This window comes from Halichoerus grypus, chromosome 4 (genome assembly GCF_964656455.1).
Source record: "Halichoerus grypus chromosome 4, mHalGry1.hap1.1, whole genome shotgun sequence".
NCBI classification, from domain to species: Eukaryota; Metazoa; Chordata; class Mammalia; order Carnivora; family Phocidae; genus Halichoerus; species Halichoerus grypus.
Window position 1 is genome coordinate 185,250,270 of NC_135715.1, and position 27,415 is coordinate 185,277,684.

Genomic DNA, 27,415 nt, shown 5'->3' on the forward strand with positions numbered 1-27,415 from the left:
GACTGGGCACCCAGCGCCTGGCAGGTAGGTCTGCCTGAGGAAGGGAAGCTTTGCAGCACAGTGCAGGATTCGAAGGATGGACGCTGGAAGAGACCGCGTTGAGAAGCTGCCCTGGCTTGTGTGTCTCAGCCGCTCCTGATGACACAGAAAGGGAGGAGCTCTCTCAGGAGGCCCCTGAACAGAGAGCGCTACGAGAAACAAAGTCAAGTAGAGCCCCAAACCAAGAGAGCGTGTGAGAGAGAGACAGACAGACAGACCTATCAGGCAGACCTTCCCTCCCCACCTTCCCTAGAGGGAACCCGGGTTAGCCGTGACAGTGACAGAGCCTCCCACCAGACGTGCTGACCGGGAGGGAGGACTCTCCTGTCCTGGTTTCCTGCTGTCCTCTTTGAGAGACTGCTTGTATCCTCGAAAAAGGAGGATAGATCCGTGGCTTGCGCTAACCTTGAAGCACGTGACCAGACCTCTCTCTCCAGAAAATGCACTCTGCACATAAAGACTTTCAAACAAATGCAGCTCATCCATAAACCTGGATTTAGAGTCTGTGGAACAGGTGCTGAGTCGCAAAAGGAAATTAAAAACTACCTGCCCCAGGGGCGCCGGACTGGCTCAGTCAGAACAGTGTGTGACTCTTGATTTCGGGGTCATGAGTTCAAGCCCCACGTTGGGTGCAGAGATTACTTAAATAAATATTTTTTAAAAAACCCAAAACTACCTGCTCTGAATGTGTCCAAGATTTGTAGCTTGAATGAATGTGTACTAAGATAGTAGATTAGTGACCAAATGTTGTTAGTGTTTTCTTTTTTGAGGACTTAAGGAGATGGGGAGGGGCATCAGAAGGCCAACAAATATATTTCCAATTTTTCCAGAGTAAAAGAAGGTAGATTCCCCAGAGAGGCTGGTGGAGCTTGGAGCTCAATGTTATACCTGTGTAAGGTTCTAGAAAGTGTTTCTAAAGAGATGATTTCTGAGCATTTTGGAAAGGAAACCGTGTACCCACAGCCAGCATGCATTCACGAAGAATAAGTTCAGTCCTATTAATCTCATAGATGCCAGTAGCTGAGGGGACTTAGAGCGTGTAGCTGCCTGGGTTCATTTCCCAGCTCTGCTGTGGATTTAATCTCAAGCTCTTCATCTGTTAAGATGGAAGTAATAATACTAGTATGTCGGGGTTATTGTGCCTCCACACAATATGTGTGCAGCAAACAGTAGCTATTAGAATTATTCCTTTATGACCGTGAGGATATACTGGATGTTGAATAATCGTACAGATCTGTTTTCATGGAATCAGTGAAAAGATCAGAGCTAGAGTTTCGGTGTAGTGATTTACATCTAATTGAATGCTATCCTGTCCATAGGGTGCTAGAGAATGGATTGCCATCACCCTGGAGAGAAATTTCTGGTGGATTTCCACTGGGCTTTGTCTCAGCCCAGCTGAACATTGTTAATGACTTAGATAAAGGGTGACAAGGCCTACTTACCAAATGTGTAGGTGACAGCTGTGAAAGGAAAGCTAGCAGACAATGGTGATCCTAAAATAAGGCTTCATAGCGATCCGGGGAGGCCAGAACGGAACAGACTGAGGTCTTCCACTCGAGAACCCAACTTTGTAAATAAGGGATGTGGGAAGAAGGCATAATAATATAGTGACTAATAGCTATAATAATTACTAAGCTTAATAGTTACTGAAATGTAGGCAGTTTCGTATCCGACTCAGCCATCTCCTTTACAGATAAGGAAACTGGAGTCTGTAGAAATGTTGGGTGAAGTCAGGCTGTAAGTGGGGCAGCCAGAATTTGAACGCAGGCAGTCTGCCCCAGAGCCCACTCTGAGGAACCAAAATTCTGCATACGTCCTGTAAAATTAAGCAGTGTGATGCTGCTGCCCCAGAGCCACGTGTGACCACATAGTGTGTGACCTAAGGAGCTGATGATGGTCTCGCCCCACTATAAGCCATTAAGGTAACAACACGTAAATGTGTTCCGTTCCAGGCGCTACCCTTTAAGAGGCACATAGACAAATAGATGACTTTCAGAAGACAGTAGATGGTGAGGGGGACTCAGAACCTGTCATGCGAGGAGTGGTTAAAGGAACTTGGACGTATTTAGCCTGGAGAAGAGAAGACTCGGTAGGGACTTGCCGTGAGAGCACTACATGTATGTGAAGTGGGGTCCTATAGACAGTGGGTTGAACCTATTTCTGTGGGCTCTGACAGTTTCTGGAAATAACCCGGGGATAGGTTTGACTCCAGCACAGGGAGGACTTTCTAACCCTCAAGAGCTCCAAAGGGAAACCACACAGTTGGAAGAATTGAGTCTTTTGTCCTGGGACATGGTCAAGCATCAAGGAGGAAAATGAGCCACACAACTTGCCAAGGCTCTGTGAAATCGAGCCCTGGGGTCAGTGGCATTTCCTCAGGCACCCCAGGGCCGTCCTTGCCACATGGTGTTTTGAGACCCCAACTTACTAGCTTTTAGGAATCTTTTTAAATTCAGCATACCCTAAAAGTTGGCTGCTCAATCTGCTGGGCTCGGGAGATGACCCCTGCCTTTCTCCCAGTCCTGCCAGGGCCTTGGGAAGACTAGAATTTAGATAGGGAGGAAATCAGAGATCCTGCTCCTTCTCCCCACTGCTAGCTGACCCAGCACCTTGTGGTCTGGGACCACATGGCACCCTGGACATTTTGCAGGTTGCTGACCACTGACTGCATGACCTTTTCCCTTTGTTTTCTTCTGTCCCCCCCAGCGTGATTTGAACTCTCCGGAGCTCTTGGTCTAGCCCCTAGGCTGAAGTTCCTTCTCATCTCTCAGTAGGTAGAGGCTCTGCCCAAGTCCCCACCTCCTCTTTTCCCTGCTTAGAATCAGCCTTTTTCAGTGCTGGCTCTCAGCAGTTGCTTCTTTCCTACCAGTGTGTCACTCCTGTCCAGGCCCTCGTGTGGCCCGTCTTGACAAGGAGCTTATGTCCTGCGGTGCATTGGGGTTCCGGCCCCTACTTCAGCAGTCTCAGAGCGCCCCTTCAGTCTCTCCTACCCCAAGGTCATTGAGATTTGATTCCTAGATTGACAGGGGTTTCCTGGTCTCTTGAAACCAAATGGTAATAGAATCTTTCCTAGAGGGGAGATGTTAGAGGTCCCCACTTTTCCTGTGTGGCCCAACTATGAGGCTCTTGCTGCTATTTGAGATCCAACCTTCAGAGTACTTTCCTTACTCAAAACTTCAGTAAAAATCTATTGCACCACGTATTTAGGACTTTTGCTTTCTGAGCAGTATTTTCTACCTCCCTGTCCCTAATATCAACCCCAGTTGAGAGCCATTGTCTTTAAGATCCCTACCTTCGTCATTCTCTTCTGTCAGATTATGGCAGAGCAGTGAACACTGGGTTCCTTTCACTGTACTTCCTTATATTGGTCTCCAGAATGACTTAGCCACACACAAAAAAAGAAATGACACTTAGTTTTGCATGGATCCTGACACACTAATCCCTTAATTCGCTTATTCATTTGTTCATTCAGCTCACTCCACAAGCCTGAGTGCCAGTCCTGTGCCAGGCACCGTTCTGTAGGTGCTGAGGTTCAGCAGTGAACCAGGCAGACCCCTGCCCTTGAGGCTCCTACACAGGGGGGGACCACCATAAACAGATGACTGTAGCGTATAGAAGGAGGAAGTGCCTTTAACAAGCATCCTTGATACATTCCCTTCAAGGTCTTGTGTACCTCTCTCCCTAATAGCTAACTCCCGTGGGCCAATATGCTAAGGTAATATAAATTCTCCTTTTCACCCCCCCATCTCCTGCCCCATATGGGGAAGCTTCATAGCATTTCTTTTCCGGCTTCTTGAGGATGCTCAAACTTCAGGTTTCCTAATTTTGTCGATTTAATCCCCAAGGGGGATTTGGAAAAAATTAGGTCTTTTCCTGGGCATATAATGCATACCCAATCCAGCAGTTTGAACACCTGTAAATCTTTGGGGTGGAGTTAGAAGCCTTCTTAAAAGCATACTTTGAAGATTGCTAGATGTGATCTTTTCCCAAACCTGTTCCCTGATTTTGTTGGTTCATTCATTTATTTATTAAATATTAAGCTCCTACTATGTGCTGGGCACTGCATGGGTGCTGGGGATTCAAAGATTAGTAAAAATAGACATGACCATAATATTTACAGAACTTACAGTCTAGCATGAGAGAGATGGTAATCAGATAGTCCCACAGACATAAAGACAACTCTGTCCATGCTTCGGTGCTGGTGACCAGTCTGGAAGGCTTCTCTATGGCAGTGATGTGGGAGCAAGGTTCAAAGGTGGTAGTTAGCTAGGCCAAGGGGAAAGCCTGTGTGAGGAAGGCGTTTCAGGGAAGGGCAGTCACACAGTAGGTGACAGAAGAGCTCCCTGCAGGATTTCTCGAGGCCTGCCAGGTTCCCACGAGGGAACCAGAGCCGTAGCGCTTTCCACATGTGTTTGACCGTGGAACATTTCCTAGAGCGTTTCTTAGGACCGGCATTACACTTGGACATACTTCAGAAAACACTAGTTCATCGCGACCTGGGCCACTCAAACATAAACAGCTAAGAAAACAAGGAGAGTTGGTTCGGAGAACGGGGATTATTGGCGCTAAGCTCTCCAATAGGTGGCTGTAAAGGAATTGTATTCAGTAATTCACCAAGTAGTGACTGACCGTTTCTGTTGTCACATGTTCCCATTCTCTTTCCCACCTGGTGAGACCAAGGCTAGTTTGTTGCTAACTTGCAGGTTTTTAAAGGCCGGGACCACATTTTTGTCTTTGTAGCCCCAGCACCTAGAACTTCACCTGGCACATAGTAGATATTTTCTGAATGAATGACCCTTGAGTTGTGTCCTGGGACAGCCATATGGTGAGACATAAGCTCTACTTTGTAGTCATGCGAACTTGGACTCTAGGACATTCGGATGTTTGAGTCTACATTTTTGCAGCATTAGTCTGCTTACTGAGGAGCTAATGTTTTTAACATGGTGGGGTTTTTTAAAACATTTCTGCCCCTGAAAAAAAGATTGCATTAGATATGAAACTGAATGTAACAGAAATTAGGAGGAAGAAAATGGAACCTCCAATACTTTTTCTAACGAAAGAAATTTCCTCTTTCTCCACCAGGAGCAGTATTTTATTTGACATTTTACCATAATCATTTACTTTTATTTCACTTTATTGCTTTATCCCTTTCTTTGAATTTGTTTGTTTTTAAATTTTTCCTTTTAAAAAAGATCTGTAGACCTGTGACTAATCATAATCATTATAATCACAGTTTCAAATTAACGATTTGATTCGCTCTTACCTAGAATCAACATTTCAATATAATTCATGTTCAAATGTTTTTAAGTATAGTGATTTTTAACAACAGTTTTTATCAGGTAAAATGGCGTGGCATGTTTTAGGATTCTCTTTTCTAAAAGAACTTGAATGCAGAACAACTGTAAAATAGTGTATTTTCTTTCTCTAGGATTTACTTACAAGACATAAATTGCTCAGTGCAGAATTTTTGGAACAACATTATGATAAAGTAAGTATATGAAATACTACCTTACTATTGTAAGTTTGGGGGCGCCTGGGTGGCGCAGTCGGTTAAGCATCCAACTCTTGATTTCAGCTCAGGTCATGATCTCAGGGGCATGGGATCGAGCCCCACGTCAGGCTCTGTCCTTGCTGAGTGTGGAGCCTGCTTAAGATTCTCTCTCTTTCTCTCCCTCTCTCTCTGCCCTGCTCGTGCACGTGCTCTCTCTCTCTCTTTCTCTCTCTCTCAAATAAATAGTAAGTCTTGTACCAGAAGTGAAAGATTTAAGTTAGATTTTTATGCCAGATACTTATTTTGCATATGTAATGGTTTTAAATGGTACTATAATCATTTCTCTACTGAAATGAGGTATAGAGTGTTAACTTGGTCAGAAGCAGAATTTTATCTTTTTGATTGACATACTACCCTTTGCATCTTTTCTTGCTTTAGGGGAGGAAATAAAAGTGCTTTGTTGCCGAAAGACAATATACAGTTAAGATAAAAAGAAAATTATTATCAGACTTAACTCTCCCTTCCTTTCTATCAGTTGTTGACATTCCTGTTGCTTCCAGGAGAGAGAAGGGGGGGTGACCCTGAGGGTGAGAAGAGCATTAGGCTGGGGGGGCTCTGCTCCTGCCCTGCTGCTGCCTGCTGGTGGCCATGACCAAGGCCGTTACCTCTGGGGGACTCAGACGTCCGTCCTCCTTATAAAGTGAGGACACTGGACTAGCCCAGTAGTAAGGTCCCTTCCAGGTTGAGCCATTGTCACACTGCCTGGTACTAGAACTCCCAGAAGTCTGTAAACAATCCTGAGTGCCCTTGAGGCACGCAGCAGGCTACAGTGCCCTGGGCTCTGCTCCCCACCGCGCCCACCAGCGCCTCCTTAGGCCAGACCGGTTTAACTGTCATGCTGTCCCCAACACGATGGGCTCGCTGAGAGAAGCTAGGATAATAACAGCCCACTTAAAATTCCTGTCTAAGCCATGAGATCTGGCTTAGGTTTTCATTCTTCCACTAGTCGTTTGAATTTCTGAATCCTAGGCACGCACTGTTAATACTTCGTCGTTCACTGTTTAGTTGCTGTTCAACTAAATTGTAAGATTCTCAGAGGCAAAATCTGCGCTTTTGAACTCTTTTGTGCTCCTCTCTCCCTCCCACTCGGTAACATCCATCACGCAATGCTGAGTACATAGGAAATCCCTCATGGAAGGCCTCACGAGTGGCTTAAACATTGCTGGTCATCAGTTTTTTTTAATTTTCCATTTGGATATGGTACATTTCTTTGCATGTGCATTGGTTTAAAGTGGGAGCACGGGCATCTCAGGGCTGCCTTTCTACAGCAGTTAGAAGCGTGGGCTTCGGCACCAGGCTGCCTGGAGTCTGGCTTCAAGTCCCAGCCCCACCTTGGGTGGCTGCCTTCGAATCCTCAGCCCTAAAAGAAGGCTCGTAATAGCACCGTCGCTGTTGTCGTGGGTTGTTGTGAGGATTACTAAGAATGTGTGTGTGGCGCGCACGACAGCAGCGCCTGGAACGCAGTACGCAGCTAGTAATTGTCGGCGGATCGTGTTACTGCCTGGTCTCAGGGATTCTCTGACCTAACATACCGCTATCTTAGTTTAAAGCCCACTGAAGATTCAAACTAACAGTGACATCAGTTTAGTTTTGTAGTAAAATACTTTCCTACATGTTACTAATGGATGACATTGGTTAAGAGGATTTTAGGAAAATTTATGTGAGGCAGCTAACAGAGAAGTGTGTAGACCGTGTGGTCAGATCTCAGGGAGTGAGAAGGTGAGCGAGGAGCCAGGGGGTGCGATTACACAAGACTTCGTCATCTGAAGTCCTGCACACTTGGGCCCTGGGCTTTCTGATAACCAGAAGCATAGAGAGAAACAGAATCCGTTAAAAAAATGGCAACACCTGTAAAACAAAACATATTTCTCCTGTTGGCATTCCCGGGGGAATTCGATCAGAGTGGCATGTAGTGGATGCAGCCCTCAAGGTGACTGAAATGCTGAACTGAAGTGTAGTTAATTCCCCGAGAGCAGATCTTCGAGGAGCCCCAGCAGTGCCTGTCCTCGCCCCATATTCCTAACCCAGGGAGGAGATCCGACATCCCCGGGGGAGCACATAGACTACACGTGCACTCTTCAGCCAGTCCTCCATCAGGATAATCTCTTGCACCTAAGCTTATCCTAAAAATTGGGCAGCAGAAAATCTTAACCTGCATTTTTCTGTCAAGAACTTGAGGGGTACATATTCTGTGTTACTGATTAAAGGCAGATCCAGTTGTTTGGATCGTTGGGTTGATGATCCTTTGAGGAGAAAGTCGGGTTAACATCCTTCTCTGAAGAAGGAGAAGTCTGCCCTCCCACCTCTGCCTAGAGATAAGCGTATGTTCTGGGTTAGCTTTAAAGCAGGAGTCAGAAAACCTTTTCTGTAACGGGCCAGATTTAGTAAATACTTGAGGCTTCCTGGCCATGCAGTCTCTGTCGATTCTCCTGTCTCCTGTGTTGGAGAAAGCAACCATAGACAACACATAAACAGACTTATTTACAATACGTGAGTGAGCGTGGCTGTGTTCAACAAAACTTTATTTATAAAAGCAGGTGGCGGGCTCGATTAGGCCCCAGAGCAGCAGTTTGCTAACGCCTGCTCTCAGTCACAGATGGTTCTGGCTGGTAAGGACCCATGGTAGAGTGTAGGCGCCAACAGCTCCAGCGAGTGTGGCCTTGGCCCCTGTGTGTCCCTCCTGCTTTGATGGGCTTCTCCTTACCATGCCGGTGACACCACGCTTGTCAGTGAGCACCATTTTGTAAATCTAGTGGACACGTGTCACTTCCTAAGTATGTCACATTGTGCATTCTCCAGTCTTCATCCATGCTGTGTCCTTCCCTTTTTATCTCTGAAGAATACTTTTCTCCTCCCCTTTTCTAAATGAAATTGCTGCCATTATTCAAGATTGAGCCCAAGTCCCAACTTCTCTAGGACACCTACCTATTTGACAGTGCTGAATTTCTCCTCCTTTATTTTTAATTATTTTCACCTTTTGCTTGATGCGTTGAAGGAACAGGTAACTTTTCTCTTTGTGGTTGTGCTTCAGGCTCACTGAACTGTAAAAAAATAGAAATTTTCTAGAACCAAGAAATGAGAGCTGACTCCACCTTGAGAAACAGTTGGAGGGTAGGAGTTATGTTTGTGCATATGGAGTTTGGATGACAGAAGAATACCAGGTTTAAGCCGTATGGACCTGTCTAGCGCTGGGCAAGGGTCGGTCCCAGGAGCCCTCCTCCTAGAGGTCATCCTCAGGCACCCCTGAGGATCTCTGAGCGCCACTGAGGAAGGCTGTGTGAGATGGAAGGGCAGCTGGTGGCCTTTGTGGTGTTAGAAGTTCATGTTCAAGGGTGCCTGGGTGGCTAGTCGGTTAAGCATCTAACTTCGGCTCAGGTCACGGTCTCAGGGTCCTGGGATCAAGCCCCACAATGGGCTTCCCACTCAGCAGGGAGTCTGCTTGTCACTCTCCCTCTCCCACTACCCCTCTCTCTGCTCATGTTCTCTCACTCTCTTCAAAATAAGCAAAATCTTAAAAAAAAAAAAAAAAAAAAAAAGTTTTTGCTCAGCTTTTTAATGTTCTCTACCAGTCTTTAAAAATGTAACTCCTGATACATGTTTTCTTGTGTTTTAGTTCTTCAGTGAATATGAGAAGTTACTTCATTCAGAAAATTATGTGACAAAAAGACAGTCACTCAAGGTATGACTGATTATTTCATGTCGCTTACTTCTCTTCACCCTGTGTTTGAAACTTGTATTTGGGGAAAGGGAGATATGCTGGTGTGGGTCTTAGACCTTTGAGAGGAAGATATATTTGTCCATGGTCAAGACTTTTGTGGAAGGGAAGGAGTCCAGCAGTGGTCCACACAGGGCACCTGCCCACCTGCCGGTAGGAGGGATACCAAAACGGAATATACAGAAGTTTGAACAGAGGCCTCTACCTCTTAGCAATACAGTATTTTACATTTGGAAGCCTGTTTTTGAAACTTAGAATTACCTCAACCAGACGAAGGCCCAGTAGCTCTTGTGCTCCCCGGGACGGCACAGGCTTGTTGTGTGGAGGGGACGTGAGCAGTGAAACCTTGAACCACGGGCAGGTTTGGCTGCTTTGTATCAACCTGGGATATGGACGGTTCCATTTGGAATTTAAATTTAAGATTTAAAACTCTGGAACAGGGTTTGGCAGACTATAGCTCATGGGCCAAATCCAGCTCCCTGCTATTTTTGTAAATAAAGATTTATTGGCACACAGATAATTCATTTATTTACATATTATGTGAGACTGTTTCAGAGGATAACAGCAGATTTGAACGGTTGCTGCAGAGACCATATGGCTGGCAAAGTCTAAAAACATTTCCTATCTGGTCCTTTACAGAAAATTTGCTGACCTCTGCTCTAGAAAATTCTCAATGCAGTTAATAAAAGCATACCTCTCACTCTGTCAGTAAGTGGTCCTGACAGGAACTATAGATGGAAATCACAAAGGATTTAGGGGGAAAATCCTAATTCCATTTATACTTTTTGCCATGTCCACTTTAAATTCTACTCTGCTCGGAGTTCTTCCTGTCAGAGCTGTCTGAATTCATTTGATCAGGACTGCATTCCTGCTGCCCTTCTTGCCATGGGGAGATCACTCGTGAAGACCTTATCTTTCTATGGGAATGGACTAAAGGACATCAGGGGCATCTTTTATACTTTGTGTCCTTTGATGAGAACATGCTCTACCATCCAAATTTCCAAAAGAATCCTTTCCATCAGGCCAGCTACTTCCTTTTCCCTTAAGGCTGTAACTCATACAGTGGGGGACCAACCATAGCCACAGTTTGGAAGTGTGTCGCTGCTGAAATGGTCCGGGCGGGCTGGGGCGCTTCCCACTCCTTGTTGCTGTTCGGGCCTCGCCTCCCAGCCTGGCCCATGGTCCAGCCCCCGGGGTCCTCTGCCTCCTCCCTTCCTCCCGGTGTGCCGGCTGGCGATGGCCACTGAGAAGATAAATCTTTTCATCTTGGGATTGGGGAGCGGTACTTCTCTTGCAGCTGTTTAAGGACATTTTCTTCCCTGTACATCGGTGTGATGTAATATACATTTGTAAGATTCATGATAACAGTGTAGGCCCCCCTGTGATTCTGCACACGGTCAAGTGGCCCTGTGTAGCCCCTTTCTGTCCGAGGGCCAAGGTCTCCACAGCATCACACAGATATGAGCAGCGGGATAGAGCCAGCATCTTCCAAGGTCGAGGACGCCAGGCAGGATTTCCTAGGGTAATAGTAGCTTCCAGGGCCAGTACCTCTTCACAGGACGGGGAGCAGGGTGGTTTATTGGCAAATCAATAGACTTTGACCAGATTCTGAATTTTGGGGCTGTTTAGGTAAGGAGAAGGGCTTTCAAGACCTTTCTGCCACTTACGAATTGCCACCATGAAAAAGAAGTTTAAGACCACTATTTGCAAAACCTTAGTCATGGACACGAAGCTGGTCTTTGGCTCCTGCAGTTTCATAATACCTCATGAATGCATGGAGCAATTTGGGAACCAGTGGTACTTTAAAAATGGATTTTAATTGTACTTCTCTTTTTGCAGCTACATTGGCATTTATTATTCCTATATTTATTTTATCAGCTCATGTGTATTCCCTGTGCAAGACCTCAGACTTTTATTTTTATGTCTAAAGAAATATAAAGAATTAACAGTTACCCTCCTCCAGATAACCAAATGAGCCATGTGCAGTATTTCCTTGGTTTCTATGATAGAAAATGAACACCAGTAAAGCAATAAACCTTCACATACTTAATAGTAACTTTTGAGTCTTCATAAGAGTAAATACCTGTTGCTTCTTACCTTAGAAGTTGTATATTTTGTGATTCAGATTGATGTGAAGCCTGAGCTTGACCTTCTGAATTCTTCCTATAATTTCTTTATAAATCCTAAGTAGAATAGATTCGTTCTCCTGCACATCAGGTTATTTTTTATTTCATATGATGACATGTTGCTTATCTAGAGATCAGTTGTTTGGCAACTTCCAAGTACCTAGAACATAGCCAGGAGTCCCAGAAAGGAATTAACCAAAGCAGTTAATCCAGAATAACTGTATTCATACATTTTGCTTCCCTCAGACCTCACTACACTCTCGTGAGATGTAGGTCCTATTCTCCATTCCCACTGTGGTTGATGAAACTGGGGCACAGGGAAATTAAATAATGTGCTCAAGGTTGCATAGCTCACAGGGAGAGCAGGGAGCCAGGATTTGAACCCATGCAGGCTGATGCCACAAGGACTGCAACTCGACCTCTAGCCCACGGCAGGCCTGCTAGACCCAGACTAGAAGTTGGCCCACTGACAACATGAAGGGGTGGCTGCTGGTTTCGGGAAAATAAAACTAGAGCAAGCAGTGACAATTTGAAAACCAAGGACTGATACGGAATAATGGACTCTTTAGAACTCAGCCCTGGAGACAGGCTTTTTTTTTTTTTTTTTTTTTAGCTTAATTGATGTCATTAGTGATGATGGGGAGTTATTAAGAGAAAATTGGAGTATCTTCAGGATACTTTGCTGAAGAAAGAACAGAGAAATAATCATTTTTATAAACCTTCCTGAATCAGATATGATGAAAGCATAACTTTGGCAAGCTTAAGGGTAAGTGTATGGAAGCTTTGGACCTGGAACCCTCTGTCCTGGGAAGTCCAGAATAATTTTTTAATTAAGCTAAGATTTGTAGTTAAACCAGAATTATCAATAACTTACCTTCTGACCATTTTCTTTGATAGTTTTTTTTTTTATTGAGATAATGAAAATGCATATTTAAAGAGTAGGTCCTGACAGTTTCAGATTCTGGGCCAAGCAGAGCGTAGTGTTGGACTCCCCATAGGCTTACCCCCAAAAGAAAGGCTTAAGTGTGCAAGTAGCAAGCGGCAAGTAGGTGGGCACTCAGTAGCTTTTCAGTCATAATTTGAGTTCAGCTCATTGGTCTTTTGAATACCTGCTAATATTCTGTGCTTAACAATGATGATCATAAAGTGAATTATTTTTTTAAACTTTGGTTTTACTTGAAATCTTGATAATGTAAGAGTTAATTGTTTAAATGTCTTCTCAGCTTCTCGGTGAACTACTCTTAGATAGACACAACTTCACAATTATGACAAAGTACATCAGTAAACCAGAGAACCTCAAATTAATGATGAATCTCCTACGAGACAAGAGTCGTAATATCCAGTTTGAGGCCTTCCACGTTTTTAAGGTAGAGTACTAGAACCATAAACAGTATTTTCCTCTAGAGTTGCTAATCTCATTTCATTTACCAGTTATTGAAATAGTATTCACCTCATTTTCGTAATCTAAGTGATCCAACAGTCAATATTCATATTTGTGTAGTATTAACATTTAAACAAAAATATACCTGGAAACAGGGTATATCATCTGGACTGGGGACAAGAAAAGTGTGTATTTTAGAGGAATGTCATTTATCTTCAGCATAGAATATTATTAATCACAAGGTAAAGGGTAATCCATTTCTTAATGCTTTTCTTGGAGGTTTTAGTACTTAAAATCTATTCTGACTTTCTGTGCCCAAAAATAATTCCTGCTCATTTTATTCTAAAATCAATCTATATTTAATACCAGCCACTGAATTTCAGAGCATGAATGGATGTGTCAGTCCTTTTGACTGAAACATATAATCCCCATACACACACACACACACCCCCACACACCCACCCCTCTTGTAAAATGAGGTCTTCCAAAGCAGAAGCTTCTGCAGTGTGTCTTGACTGCGACCGGCGGCCGGGGTCTCGTTCTTCCCTGTGACTGATGCCAGTTTCTCTCCATGCAGGTGTTTGTAGCCAATCCCAACAAGACGCAGCCCATCCTAGACATCCTCCTCAAGAACCAGACCAAACTTATAGAGTTCCTCAGCAAGTTTCAGAATGACAGGACCGAGGACGAACAATTTAACGATGAGAAGACCTATTTAGTTAAACAGATCAGGGATTTGAAGAGACCAGCTCAGCAAGAAGCCTAATTTCCAGTCAACATCTAAAATATTAAATCCAAATTCAGCATTTGCTGTTAGCTATTCAGCATCAGGCGCTCTTATCGGTTCATGAGGAACTTTACTGCTAACCTGCTGTTAAGTGAACGGTTTTTCATTTTTACCTTTTTTGTTTTTTTAGTCCAAGTTGGAGAACGTAGCTGCTGCTTTCTTGCACACTAGAGCACACGTGGACTTTCTCTTGATCTTTGTGTCGTTTCAGAGTTCAAGGACTCTGTTTGCTGTAGGAGTTCTGAACGTGGCTAGGTTCCCGAAGGCAGATGTCTAGATGGTGGTGTGATGTAGGCAAGGAGGGGATTGCTGTTATCAGATTAAACCTGCGTGTTTCCATTGATCTCTGTTAAAGGTCTGAGCGTGGATTCTTGGTAAGGTTGTACGCCTTCACTAAAGGAAGATGGAGCAGAGCTGCATTTGAAATCAGAGGGCAACCGTATCCAAGATGTGAGCTTTTTGGGTGGATAAAGTTGACGTGCGAATAAATTGATAGCAACTTCTCAAAGGTGTGAAGCTTCATAAGGTCATAAGGAAAATGTATATATGCTTTTCACAGCTTTCTAGAATTTTTTGACATTTGATTTTCTTGAGACTTGTAAACCTGGATATGTTGAAGGGTATTTGTTAATTTTCCTTTTTGGAAGGTATTTTAAACCAGTAGAGCTGACAGTGACACCTTGCATTTCATTTCAACAATGCGTACAGGTTTCTTTTGTATATAATTCTTAGAATGCTCATTTCTTTTAAATGATTTAATTTGTACAGCAGAGGAATGTTACTGTATTAGTATGTAACTATTACCTAATATTGAGTTTTTGCAAAAAAAAAAAAATGAATGCTCATATGTAATTGAAATACTTCCGATCACATGAAAATGCTGATTTAACATTTAAGTATCACAGCATTAAAAGAAAAAAATGGAAACCAATCCTTTGTATTCAGTTACCTACTGGGGAGCCGTCAGTCGGCTACGCTTTCCTGCGTGATGTTGGCCTTATTCATTTAAATGAGTCACGAGTTTGCCAGATACCGATGATCCCGATTATGCTAAATTACTGCTGATTCTCCGTATGTGGGGGAAGCCTCTGTAGAGCACCTCTTCCTTCTTAGAGTAAGTAATCCAGTACAATAGTTGTGAAACTGAATAATTAAAACTTTGGCTTCTCTTAGGAAAAGAAGAGTCCCTAGTCCTAGGTGTCCTATGGGGAAATTTATTTTTTTTAATGTCCTGTTCCTTAATGCTGCAAATGATCAGTATTTATGAAGTAACTGATTTTGCACCACTTTTTGTTACTGTGACCACAGCAGAACATGTCTCCTAGAACATATCTGTGTAAAGTTACTAGAATGATATCTGTTCATCTTAGTGATACAGAGATCACAACTAACATCTTAACAAATCAGAGTTTGCCAGTTTGAATTCAGCATGGCTGTAGCTGATTAAGAAATTTATATAATTACTCTTTGCTAGCCTCTCTCACTAATTGAATTATTTATCAGCCAGCAAAATGAGTCTCCCAGTGGATGTTTGAAGCATGAGGTTTTCAACCCTCCTAGGAATACCAGTGAGGAAAATAGCTCCAGGAAACATAGATGTGTTTTATTCCATCCCATTAAAAAGGCAGCCTACGTTATAATTGGTTTTTCTGAGGCTGTCTTTTCCAAAATCTGTGTAAAATAATTCCTGTTTTTCTATCGGAAGTATGGAAAGCGATCCAAGCTCCTCGAAATGAAAATATCCAAGATGTTTAGGAAGGGAACGGCAGACTTGACCGTGATGAAGCGTTCTGGTTCTCGTGGTCTCGTGCTTGGTATCTGGGTTTAGCGTGAAAACATCAGTTAAACCAAGTGGAAGAAAGGTTTCCTTGCCAAGCGCCAAGCTGGTTCTTCAAACTTGAAACAACCAACCAGCTTCCACTTGGGTGGCGGCTTCACAGCACTGGCGCCCCCGTGTGGAAGGCAGTGGGGGTGCAGCCTGTCAGAACCCATACGCCGCCGATGCATTGGGATCTGTTTTGGTTTTGTTTTTTAACAAAAATGTGAAAACATTCAAAGTTGAAAAGTTGCATTTGAAGTTATGATCATTTAATATATTCACATTACCAAAACTACTATACCGGAAGTGGTTTCTTTGTGTGTTATAAAGGTTTAATTTTACGTAAGTCCGTTACAGTTACTCAATGTGATTTTTAACCCTTAAAAAAAAAAGGTGGAGATGTATACAGTTGTTAACAATGCCATGAAAGCATTTCTTTTTTCCTGAGGAAACGTAAATTTCTTATCAGAATATCTGGCTGGCCCTGTAATTTAAATTAAAATAAAATTTTGGAGAAACAGCATTGTCCGTTCTTATGGTGTCTTACAGGTAGTTCCACCTGTGTCCCTGTGAACAGCCCCGTCAGGAGAAACACCAGCACAAATCTTGTCACAAACTAACCGGAAACAGTTAACACACACGCCTCTCCGAGTCTTTTTTCCTATTCAAGGTTCTACTTTTGGCGTCAAATGCAACTTTCCCTTACGTGCTGGGGCTCCCAGCTCCCTGGCCCTGCTTCTCACAGTTCAGTATTGTCACCCCTTGTTTGATGGCTTTTTTAGAGCCTAGGATTTGGGGAGTGGGTCCTTCATCCATTGCTCTGTGACTTTTTATTGTGAACACTCAAGGGTAGAACTGGACCACTGGGCAGGAGGGTGTAAATTACAGGGTGAGATTACAGTGAAGGCAAGAATGCCACTGAAGCGCCGAAGTGACCGTCCGTCCCCGGGCCGCCTGGGCTGAGGGGGCAGAGCCCTGTCCTCGCTTCTCATTTTAACCTTGGTTCTGTCCGTGGGACCGCCGTTCTCTGTGGGGATGGCATGGGACGGGTTCTTGCCAAAGCACTTCACGTGAAAAACATTTTATTTATCTCTTCCAGTTCAGTGTGTCATCTCCAAAGGTGACAGGGTCCCATAAGGTCAGAACTTGTGACTTTGCCCTTTCTCTGATCAGACGGGAAGAAGTGGCCACGCTGAGGGCTGGCCTCATGCGCTAGCACACGTCCCACTTCCTACCAGTCACCACTCGGGTGTCACCTCCCCACGTGGGGCAAGAAGAACTGAGTGTCCGGCTGCTCAGAGGTAACGCGTAGCTCCTACCCTGCCTCCTTTATTTATATATATTATTTATAAGGACCAAAGAAGCTCCTGACTGCAAAAGCTTTCTGAAGGCTTAATGCTCGATACCTTGTTCATTCAGGAGACGAGAGCCACTCTGAGATAATGAGTAATCCCCCTGAGAATTTGCCAGAAGTGCCCCCAGATAGGCTTCCCTTCAGCTGCTGCTCGGTTTACGAGGAGTGTTCTCCCCCCAGCCCTTTGTGTCCTTACAGCAACTTTCAGAGCCTGATACCCTCTCTCTCTGACCATCCTCTTCTAGAAAGTGTGAAGGACAAGGTAAGACACCCCACACTACAACCTCAGAGCCCCCTCGGCTGCTCACGGAAGCCAGCCCCACGGAAACAGCTCCCTCAGGAGCACTCGGGACACGTCCCACTTCCGCTCTGCCATGACAGGACCGTCGGCTTCCGGCTGCCAGTGCTTCCTTCGCCTCTGGCCGCAGGCCCTGAGGACCCGTGACCTCTAAGGCCCCGCTGATGTTTGGTTGCCCATGTGAGCAGGTGGGAACTGACGCCCAGAAGGGCCAGCACGTGCCCCGAGGCCTCGTGCCTGGCGGGTCCCTGGGGATCTAGGTCCCCGAGTACAGTGAGTGACCACCGGGTTTCTAGGCAGGAGGTCGTGTCCTCTGTAATTTGTGAAATACATTTTTCTAGGCCGCACTTCAGGAAGGACAGACACTGGAGACTTGGGGGGCAAGATTCATATTTTTCAGCATTCTCTACAAGATGAGCTTTAGCTCCTTGGTAATAAATTTTTATCACCTAAATACTTGGTGTTCTGTGGAAATAACATGGGCCTGTCCTGTTTTTCAGTACCTGGGTCTTCCGTTGGGGGGAGATTCATCAGGGACAATGGACAAGGCTGTGGGAGGAGCCTCAGGGCTGGCCCAGGGGAAGCTTCCAGACAAGGCCGCACCCCCAGCTGGCTCCCTCTCCTTCCTCCCTGGTGAGCGGCCCTCATGCTCCCTTCCACGTTTGAGAGACATTTGCATCTCCCCACCTTACAAAGTCTCACCTGTGTGGAGAAGGCAGGGAGGGTCCCCTCTTGCCAGCCCTACTCCTAACCCAAACAGTACCTTCTCGTGCTCAGCTGAATCTCCGTGTGGTCCTGAGCTCTCCCCAGCCGTCAGGCAGCCCCACCTTGGACCTCTCCCGGATGGGGATGAGGTGGGTGGAGTAGGATTGGTGCCCACCCCCAGCACGAACACACTAAGGACCCGGCAGGGCCCCAACCCGTCTCCTTAGCACCCACTTCTGCCCCCTCGAAGCTGTTTATTGTGGCCCAGGGCACCAAAAGGGTGGCAGTTAATGTCCCCAGAAGCAGCCCTCACCCCAGCATCCTCACCTGACCTCAGCTGGGATAGGTGCTTCCCAGCAGAACTGAGCTCCAAAACCACGACGTTAATTATTCCATGAAGTATCCTTTATCAGATTCTTTCCCTCCCCTGGCTCCCGTCCCACGCTGTCCCAGGGCTTCCTGGGATCAAGTCCCAAATAAATGACTAGCATTTGAACCCTTGCCCCAGGCTCTGCTTCTGGGGAGACCCAAACTACGACATGCTGGTTTTGTTCCTTCTCCTAACCGAGAGGCATGAACAGCCACTCCTGTGGTCAGCCAGGTCACACACGGGCCTCTTAGAAGAGGCGGCCCTGCTTGCTGCCTGCCCTTCAGAGCACACACGTCCTGTCCCTCTGGCCTTGGCATTTAGGAGAGGCTGTGGCCACAGTGCGTGTCAAAGCCTGCCACCAGGTACCTGTGACCCAGGACAGGCTGCAGACCCTGGCCCCAGTCACCTGAAGCCTCCAGACTCTTATCTTTCAAAAACAGCTAGACAGGCCATGCCGCTGCTCCGAAGTTACTCTTCATGGTCGTCAAAACTACTAGCAAAACTGGAAAGGTCCCGATTCCCTCCTGCTCTATCTCCTCCCCAAAAAGACTTTTTTGAAAAGCGTAGCATATATAACCCTACGAGATGACCGCACAGTTGGGAACCGGGGCCAGAATTAGCAAATGTCTGGGTCTAGCTAAACATTTGCGACGGGGCTAGGGTCGCGTGCAACTGGGCTCAGAGACGCTCCCAGCCAGAGGGGCCCCCTGCCTGCAGGGCCTCCTCCAGCTTCCCCCACCCCTGCACTCAACTTTAATTCTTAAAAAAAAACCCACTGGGTGGCAGTAGAGCTCCTTGTTTCCAGCCACAGCTGAGCCTGGGGCGGGGCATTCCTGGAGCATAGCTGCACCTGGGGACCCCGCGGTGCTGAGTGCCCACCTGCCCCAGCTTCCCGAGTGCCCTTTTGAGAGAAAAAAAAAAAAGGACAATCAGGAGAGGTAAACAAAGAGCCAGAGGGAGGGATAGATGCATCATACAGATGCAATGTGTGATAGGGACCGTGAAGTATGAAGGGTAGAATTTAGGTGCTGGGTATACGGTTGTTTTGTTTTGAAGCAGCTTTAGCATTTAGAAGAATTTTAGATTTACAGAAAAAAATGCAAAGATAATAAAGAGAGTTTCCATATTCCCCACATCTGGTTTCTCCTATTATTAACATCCTAAATTAATATGGTATATTTGTCATAATTCATGGACCAATACTGATGTGTTATTATTAATACTCGAAAGTATTATTAATACTTCAAATCCATACTTTACTCAGATTTCCTTAGTTTTCCCTTAACGTCCTCCCCCTGTCCCCGATCTGACCCTACATGACATTTATCTGGTCATCGTGTCTCCTTCGGCTCCTCAGACTCCCCTTCTTTGCCCTGAGGGGCATTTTGTAGAATCTCTCGCAGGTGGGATCTGTCTGAAATTTTTCTCCTGATTACAATGAGACTATGGGTTTTTGGGGAGGAAGACCACCCAGAGAGAGTGCCATCCTCAGTGCATCTTATCAAGGGTGCACACAGCCCCATGACTTACCCCTCGATGTTGACCTTGATCATCTGGTGGAGACAGCGTTCTCAGGTTTCTCTGCAGTAAAGCTGTTCTTTCGTTTCCCTCTTTCGATTCTGTCCTCAGGAAGAAGTCGCCATGTCAGCCCACATTCCAGGAGTGGGGATCAGGCTCCACTTGCTTGGACGCAAGTAGCAAGTATCCACATGGATTATTTGGAATGGTTCTGCATGAGAGAGCTGTCTCTGCTCCCCATGATATCATTTCCACCCGTAAACTTCCCTTGTAGAATTTTCTGTACACTTGAAATGTTTCATTACAAAACGGTGGAAACAAAATTAAATGATCCCAAAAATGGACGGGGGAGGAGAATATGTGTCCTGCAGACACTGCTGAACCCCGGATGAAGGGCCCCGTGTGTTTGAGGGGCCTGAGCAGCACGCACAGCAACTTCCCTGGAGTTCACTCTCCCACTGCCTCATGGACGCCCAGCAGCAATCCCAGATGTGCCGGCCCAAACCGGAACTCAGGGCGGCCCACCTGCCGGGGCCCCCAGCTCTGCTCTGGCTCCTGAGTTCCTGCCTCAGCTCCCACCCCTTCCTCCCATCCTGTCCGGGGCAAATCCTGCTTGCTTTGCCTTGAAGTGTGTTGGTCTCGAGGTTGCAAATGCGACGTCCTTGCACCAATTACAACAAGCCTTCTAAAATCCTAAGAAAGCTCTTTTCCCTTCTTAGGAAACAGACTTACAGATTCAATTGTGTGATGATGCAATACAGCATCAGTATTGATTTAATGTGTATTTTGCGGTGACTGGCGGGTAAATATTTGCTGACCTTCTGCATCTAAGTCCTCCTAAAGCACCCACGTCAACAGATCCCCATTCTCTCAAGGTTCTTAGTTAATCGCCAACAATCCCCATAATATTGACTGAGTGATTACCAAGTGCTCCACAAGGGTTAACTCAATGCTCATGACACTCAGGTGGATAGGTCCTCAGGGATCCCGACTTCACAGATGAGGAAACAGAGGCCCAAGCAGGGTCAACCTCTTGGCCAAGGCCACGTAACAGAGCCAGAAGGGGACCGGGCAGGCAGGATCTCTTTTCTTTAGTCTGACCCTCTACACCCTCTTCCAATTGCCTGTCTTCCTCCAAAAATCATCAATAAGCAGATAATTGAGGCCCAGTTGTCACCAGCCAGACCCCAAGACCTAACCTTTTACTGTTCACCTGCTTGTGTGGACCCACCGTTCTTTCTCCCACATTGTTCCCTAAGCTCTTCTTTCCAGCTTATCTCTTAACTCGGGCAAAACACCCGACAAGCATAGCATCGCATGATGGGAACCAAAATTACCCTTGAAGCAATAACTGCCCAGGAGAGCCGGGGTGGCCCAGACCACCCCGACCAGCCCGAGCTCGACCCCTGACTGACGCCTGTGCAGAGGGACCGTGGGGTGACCTACGGAGTGACCCACTTACCTTTCCATTGTTATGCTAAAATCCCCGCCCAAGTGAGAGCACAAGCCTGTGTATGCAGGGGTACATGACAGTGTATGTGGGGGTGGGTTTGCTTAAGGCGCAAGTGCCACCTGAGCCTCCTCCACACACGGAGAGAAGGCTCCCCTTTCTGAATATTCATTCTAACCCTAAACAAGGGAAACCCATTCACTCCTGCTGGGGAGTCACAGCTTTGGACACGATTCCCCTTGATCGCTTTATCTGCTGCAAATAAAGTTTCCTTTGTGTGTCAGTTTCTACTTGTGACTCACCAAGGAGCAAACTCAAGGTGGTTCGGTGACGCAGGGAACAGTGGCAAAAGGGGGTCTCCGAATCCCACCCATTCTGATCAGCTGTTTACATGAGATGCGCGAGAGGAGCGGCCACGGCTCTGTCACTCACCGTCCCCATAGGTCGGAGCCCTGTGCCACTCCGAGGTGCTCCCAGCTCCCAGATGCTGTCTGGTCTCAAACGGTGATGTCCTTGGCACTCACCCAGGGGGGTGGTAAAAAGCTGGTTCCGATCCAGAGGGTGTGGGATGATGGGGCCTGAGATTCTGCCTTTCTAACCAGCTCCCAGGGTGCTGTGGCCGAGGGGCCACACGTGGAGAAGCCAGAGAGGGCAGGTGACACGGGGTGCAGGTGCTTAGCCTCAGCCGCAGGTCATCTGGCTTCCACGCCAATGAGTAAGGAGCAGCTCCAGGCAAGCTCATCCTCCAGGACGAGGGCGGGCAGTGGGCCCAGGGGGTGTGTGGCTGTGATGCCAGGCCGTGAGGCCACCCACGATGGCCAGGGCCACCGGAGAGACCTGGGGGGCGGGGCGTGGTGTGGACCAGCCTGGGGACCAGAGGACTGGGTCAGGCCTGGACCCAGCACCCAGAGGAGGGCTCCTGAGCCGTGAGGCCCCCCGGAGAGGGTGTGGGTCTGAGCTGGGCTCCCAGTTTGCTGTCCATCCCTCTCTTGTGTATCACACCTTATGTTTCTGTCCCTGTCCCCCCTGACCATGAGCTTCTGCCGATCAGGGAGATCAGGGGTCAGGCATCATGCAAGCTCAGCTGAGAGCCACATCCCAACAGGGGAGCCTGCTGCAGGCCTCTAGGGGTACCATCATTCCTGTCATACCCGGGTTTGTGTATTTAATCTGCCAGTTTTCCAGCAGATGGCAGGGAAGCGTCTTGGGGACGAGTGCCCACAAAACACCATCAGGGCTGCCACTCCGCGATCGAGTGAAAGAACAGAACCCACGAGGGCTGGTAGCTTCGGTCCTTCCCGCGGGCAGGCCAGGTGCTCAGATGTGCTGAAGAGAGAGGCGGCTGCCCCCTCCTCGCTGGGAGCCGAGCAACCAGAACCCCTGTGCCCGTGCAGGCCGTGACGCCCTGAGACATGGCCAAGTTCTGAGGACAGGTGGGCGCCCAGCCTCCCATTAGACTTTCCCAGAGGGCCTCTGCCCCGCGGCCTGTCACCAGCAGGGACTAGGCAGGGGGGGAGGACATTCCTGAGCTGCCACTGGGGTGCTCTGAGTCTGGCTGGTGGAAGCCTCACGGGCCCACACGGTGGCAGTGATCTCTGGCTCTTGTCCTAAATGCAGGCAGACGAGGCGGGAGGCAGGAGCCCGGGTTCCTCCAGGTGTAGTGGTGATCCTGGAGGATCCTCATTCCACAGCGGCCTGTCTGGGGGCTGCGCAGAGGGAACGCCCACAACTGAGGCCCTGGGGGAGCCTGGGGAAACCCCAGAGGTGGTTCGGGGAGAGCAAGCTGCTGGCTAAGGGTGGCTCCCAGGAAGGCTGGGGACATCTGGTAGCTTCCGGGTGTTCCTCTCCAACTCATGGCGATGCTAGGTGCCGGCTGGGGGACCCAAGGGAAGCTGGATGAACTAGTTGCTAAGAGGACTGAGGCTCTCGTGGGTGAGCTGAGGGGAGCTTTGGTGGGGAGCTGAGGCAGCCTCCAGAACCCAGAGGTGCCTGGTCTGGGTAAGAGCAGTCCTGCCATGGATGGAGAGACTTGGCAAGGCAAGGGGAAATCAGGCAGCTCCCGGAAAGTGGGGAGGGTTCATGGGACAGACTGGAGTCCCGAAGAGCCCCAAACACAAGAACAGTTCACTCGGCCCAGAAATTCCCTCATCTGAGCTTGGACAAGAAAATAGGGTAGAGGACGGTAAATAGAAGGAAAGTGGATAATCCCAATCATTCGTGGGGTGATTGGATTCTGGGACTCTTCCAAAATCTAAACACAGACTTTTCACCCTTCATAAAAATTTACTCAAATTGGATACAGAGCCAACTGTAAAAAGCAAAATGATGAAACTCCCAGAGGATAACATAGGAGAAATGACCTTGGATATGGTGATGACCTTTTCAATACAACCAAAGACATAACTCACGAAAGACATGACTGATAAGCACAAATTCATTAAAATTAAAAACTTCTGCTCTGCAAAAGACATTATCAAGAGAACAATAAGCAAGCCACAGACTAGGAGAAAGTATTTGCAAAAGACACATCTGACAAAGTACTATTATCCAAACTTTACACAGAACTCTTAAAACTCAACAATAAGAAAACAACCTGATTTAAATATAGGCCAAAACTTTATTAACAGACACCTCACCAAAGAAGAAATTCCAATGGCAAAGACACATATGAAAAGATGCCCCACATCATATATCATCAGAGAAATACAAATTAAAACAGCAATGCAGTGCTACTACACACTTATTAAAATGGCCAAGATTATTAGGGCAGTGAAAAAAACTGATGGATACCTGTCATTATACATTTGCCCAAACCCATAGAATGTACAACACCAGGAGGGAAGCCTGGCCTAAACCATGGGCTTTGGGTGATAATGACATGTCACCGTCAGTTTATCACCTGTAACAAATGTCTCACTCGGTGGGGGATGTTGGTGGTGGGGGACGCTGTGCATGAGTGGGGGGCAGATGGTATATGGGAAATCTCTGTACTTTCCTTTCAATTTTACTGTGACTCCAAGATGGCTCTAAAAAAGAAAAAAGAAAAAGAAAGAAAGTTGGGGCGCCTGGGTGGCTCAGTCAGTTAAGCGTCTGCCTTTGGCTCAGGTCATGATCCCAGGGTCCTGGGATCGAACCCCACATTGGTCTCCCTGCTCAGCTGGGAGTCTGCTTCTCCTTCTCCCTCTGCCTGCTTCTCCCCCTGCTGTTCTTTCTCTCTCTGTCTCTGACAAATAAATAAATAAGATCTTTTTTTTTTAAAAGATTTTATTTATTTATTTGAGACAGAGAGAATGAGAGAGAGAGAGCACATGAGGGGGGGAGGGTCAGAGGGAGAAGCAGGCTCCTTGCCGAGCAGGGAGCCCGATGCGGGACTCGATCCAGGGACTCCAGGATCATGACCTGAGCCGAAGGCAGTCGCTTAACCAACTGAGCCACCCAGTGCCCAATAAATAAGATCTTTAAAAAATGAAAGAAAGAAAGAAAGTCTTGGGGTGCCTGGCTGGCTCAGTCAGGCTCTGCACTCAGTGGGGATTCTGCTTGAGATTTTCTCTCTCTCCCTCTCCCTCTCCCCCTCCCCCCGCTCATGCTCTCTCTCTCTCTCTCAAATGAGTAAATAAACACCTCCTAGACAGATCAAAAGGACTTCTAAAGAAACTGATCGATGCCCTCCCTCAAAGCGTTATTTCAAAACACTTTAAAGGAAATCAGATGTACGCCACATGGGCTGAGGAAGATGAAATCATCAGTGTCCTCATATGTAAAGTCTTCAAACTTCAAAAGCTTCACTGATGTTAAGAAAACCCAGAAAGGGAGAGACAATAGCACCAGCAGACATTCAGGGCTTCCTGATTTACAGCAAGACGAACAGATGAAGGCTCACCAAACCTCCAAGCGACAGGGAAATTGCCCTTTAACGTGAGAGGAGAATCTCTCCAAAGCAGATGGCAGGACCGGCCGCACTGGACAATCACAGAGCACGAGCCAAGATTCTGTCAGGCAAATTCCAAAGGATCCTGGGCCATTACTGAAGCCAGCTTATTTCCCACGAGCGAAAAGACTCACGGCGATGGGCTGAGAGCTCAGGTGGCTGAAAAAAAAAAAAAAACAAACCCTTGAACGCTTAAGGAAAGAACATTCAGAGGCGCCTGGGTGGCTCAGTCGGTTAAGCGTCTGCCTTCAGCTCAGGTCATGATCTCAGGGTCCTGAGGTCGAGCCCCGCGTCGGGCTCCCTGCTCAGCGGGGAGCCTGCCTCTCTCTCTCCCTGCTTGTGCTCTCTCTGTCTCTGTCTCTCTTTCAAATGAATAAATAAAAAAGAAAAGAAAAGAACATTCATACATCAGATGAAAATTATTGGGGAAGGATGCCCGTATTTTGAGGAGCATCCTTACACCCCTGATGTTCCACGTGGACATCTGGCAGAGGCCAGGAAGATGGCTGGAGAGCGTTACCCGATAAAACGCAGGATGCTCCGTTAAACCAACAAATATCTCCTCAGCCTGGTGATTGATCATCAGCATCGACGGGCGTGAGTCATGTTGATCACATGTCTCTGACATGAAGCAGTAAAGAATGGCACTTGACCTCTGGTCTTCCTTCTCTAAACCCCTAGCCCCCATCTGATCATAACAAGCACATCAGACAAATCCCTTAGCGGGACATTCTACAGAATATCTCAAAACCGTCAAGGTCATCAAAAACAAGGGAATGACTAAATGTCATGTGGGATCGTGGGTGAGATCCTGGAACAGAATAGGCATATCAGGTAAAAACTAAGGAAATCTGAATAAAGCATACAGATTCGTGATGGTAATAAAAGTACCATCCCCATGTGAGATGTTAATTTTGAGGGAAATTGGGTGTGGGGCATATGGGAACTCCTCTGTCCTATATTTGCAGTTTTTCTGTAAATCTAAAACTTCTCTAAAAAATGAGGTTAATTTTTTTAAAAAGTTACTGAGGGTATAGGAGATGCGAATAATGTTACCAACCAACTTGCTGTAATTGACATTCGTAGAACTTAAAACCCCAAACTGCACAAAATACACATTTTTTTCAAGCACACACAAAATGTTTGTCAAGATCAGCTCTACACGGGACCACTGAGTGAGGCTCAACAAATCTGAGAGAAAAGGGATTTAAATTATTTAGAGTATGTTCTCTGAACACAATAGAACTAAATTAGAAATCAATTACACAAAGATAGCTCTCACATCCCCAAATATGGGGGCATTAAAAAAACACTTTTCACAATAATCCTGTGTCAAAAAAAAAAAAAAAAAGAAATCACAAGGGAAATAAGAAAATATTTTAATATAAATGAAAATAAAAACCTAACATACCAGACGTCACCCCAACCTCTGGCTTCTTCATCCAAGTGACTTGATCTAGTCCCACGACTTTAAATTCTGCCTGTGAGCTGCTGAATCCCACATTTTTATCTCCAGCCCAACCTGCTTTCAGAGTTCACATATCAAGCTGCTACTGGATGTCTCCTGGATGCTTCAAGAGCATCTCAAACCCCAGATAGCTAAGAAATAGATTCTCCTCCCATTTCCCCACCATCCGCCCCTTTCCTTAGGCCCCAAACCCGTGAATCATCTTTGGGAATTCTCTTTCCTTCCCACCTCCCCACGTGTCCAGTCTCTGACATTCTTCTGACTCTACTTCCAACCCATCTTGAATCCACCCACTTCTGTCCCTCTCCCAGAATAGAAAGCCCATATTTACAAACATTTCTTACAGTAAGTCATTTGTGTCAACCGCCACACTTTGATTCTTTTAAATTTCCTTCTAAAGATAACATTAATCTACATGTATGAGTCGGCTAGGGCTGCCATAGCAAGTAGGGAAGATTGTCTCGCTTAAACAACAGAAAATTACTTTCTCACAATGCGGGAGGCCAGAAATCCAAGATCAAGTTGTTCTCAGGGTTGGTTCCAATGGAGGCCCCTCGCCTTGGCTTGTCCCACACGCAGGCCAAAGCTCCGACATCCACATTCCCCAAACAAGAACACATTTCTGGGCCTGCAGACCCCACTTCCTCACATGACAAACAGAACTTCACTCGTCCTTGTGGGTGACACATAACCGCGTTGGGAGACACGGATGTGAAGGACCGCACGAGGCAACAAGGACGGATATATTCCACTTTTCTCCTAATTGAATGTTCCCCTGTATAAAAAATACGGGATTTGACAAGAGCGGGTCATGTCTAGCACCCCCATCTTCCCGCGCTGACTCCTCCTTCACCTGACCCTCCGCGGCACCTCCTCCGAGAAGCCCGCCCTGACCCCTAGCCACGG

General features: G+C 46.6%; 1 protein-coding gene across 3 annotated transcripts in view; it reads left to right on the forward strand.

Moving 5' to 3' along the window:
- Positions 1-15,938, forward strand: part of CAB39 (calcium binding protein 39) — an 85,456-nt gene extending 69,518 nt beyond the window's left edge. For all 3 annotated transcript variants that reach the window (XM_078071447.1, XM_078071448.1, XM_036110145.2), the window contains 4 exons: positions 5,468-5,527; positions 9,204-9,269; positions 12,655-12,798; positions 13,390-15,938. In XM_078071447.1, coding sequence (XP_077927573.1) covers positions 5,468-5,527; positions 9,204-9,269; positions 12,655-12,798; positions 13,390-13,578 — 459 coding nt within the window. In that variant the 3' untranslated portion in view covers positions 13,579-15,938. The remainder of the gene's footprint in view (positions 1-5,467; positions 5,528-9,203; positions 9,270-12,654; positions 12,799-13,389) is intronic.
- The last annotated feature ends 11,477 nt before the right edge of the window (positions 15,939-27,415 follow it).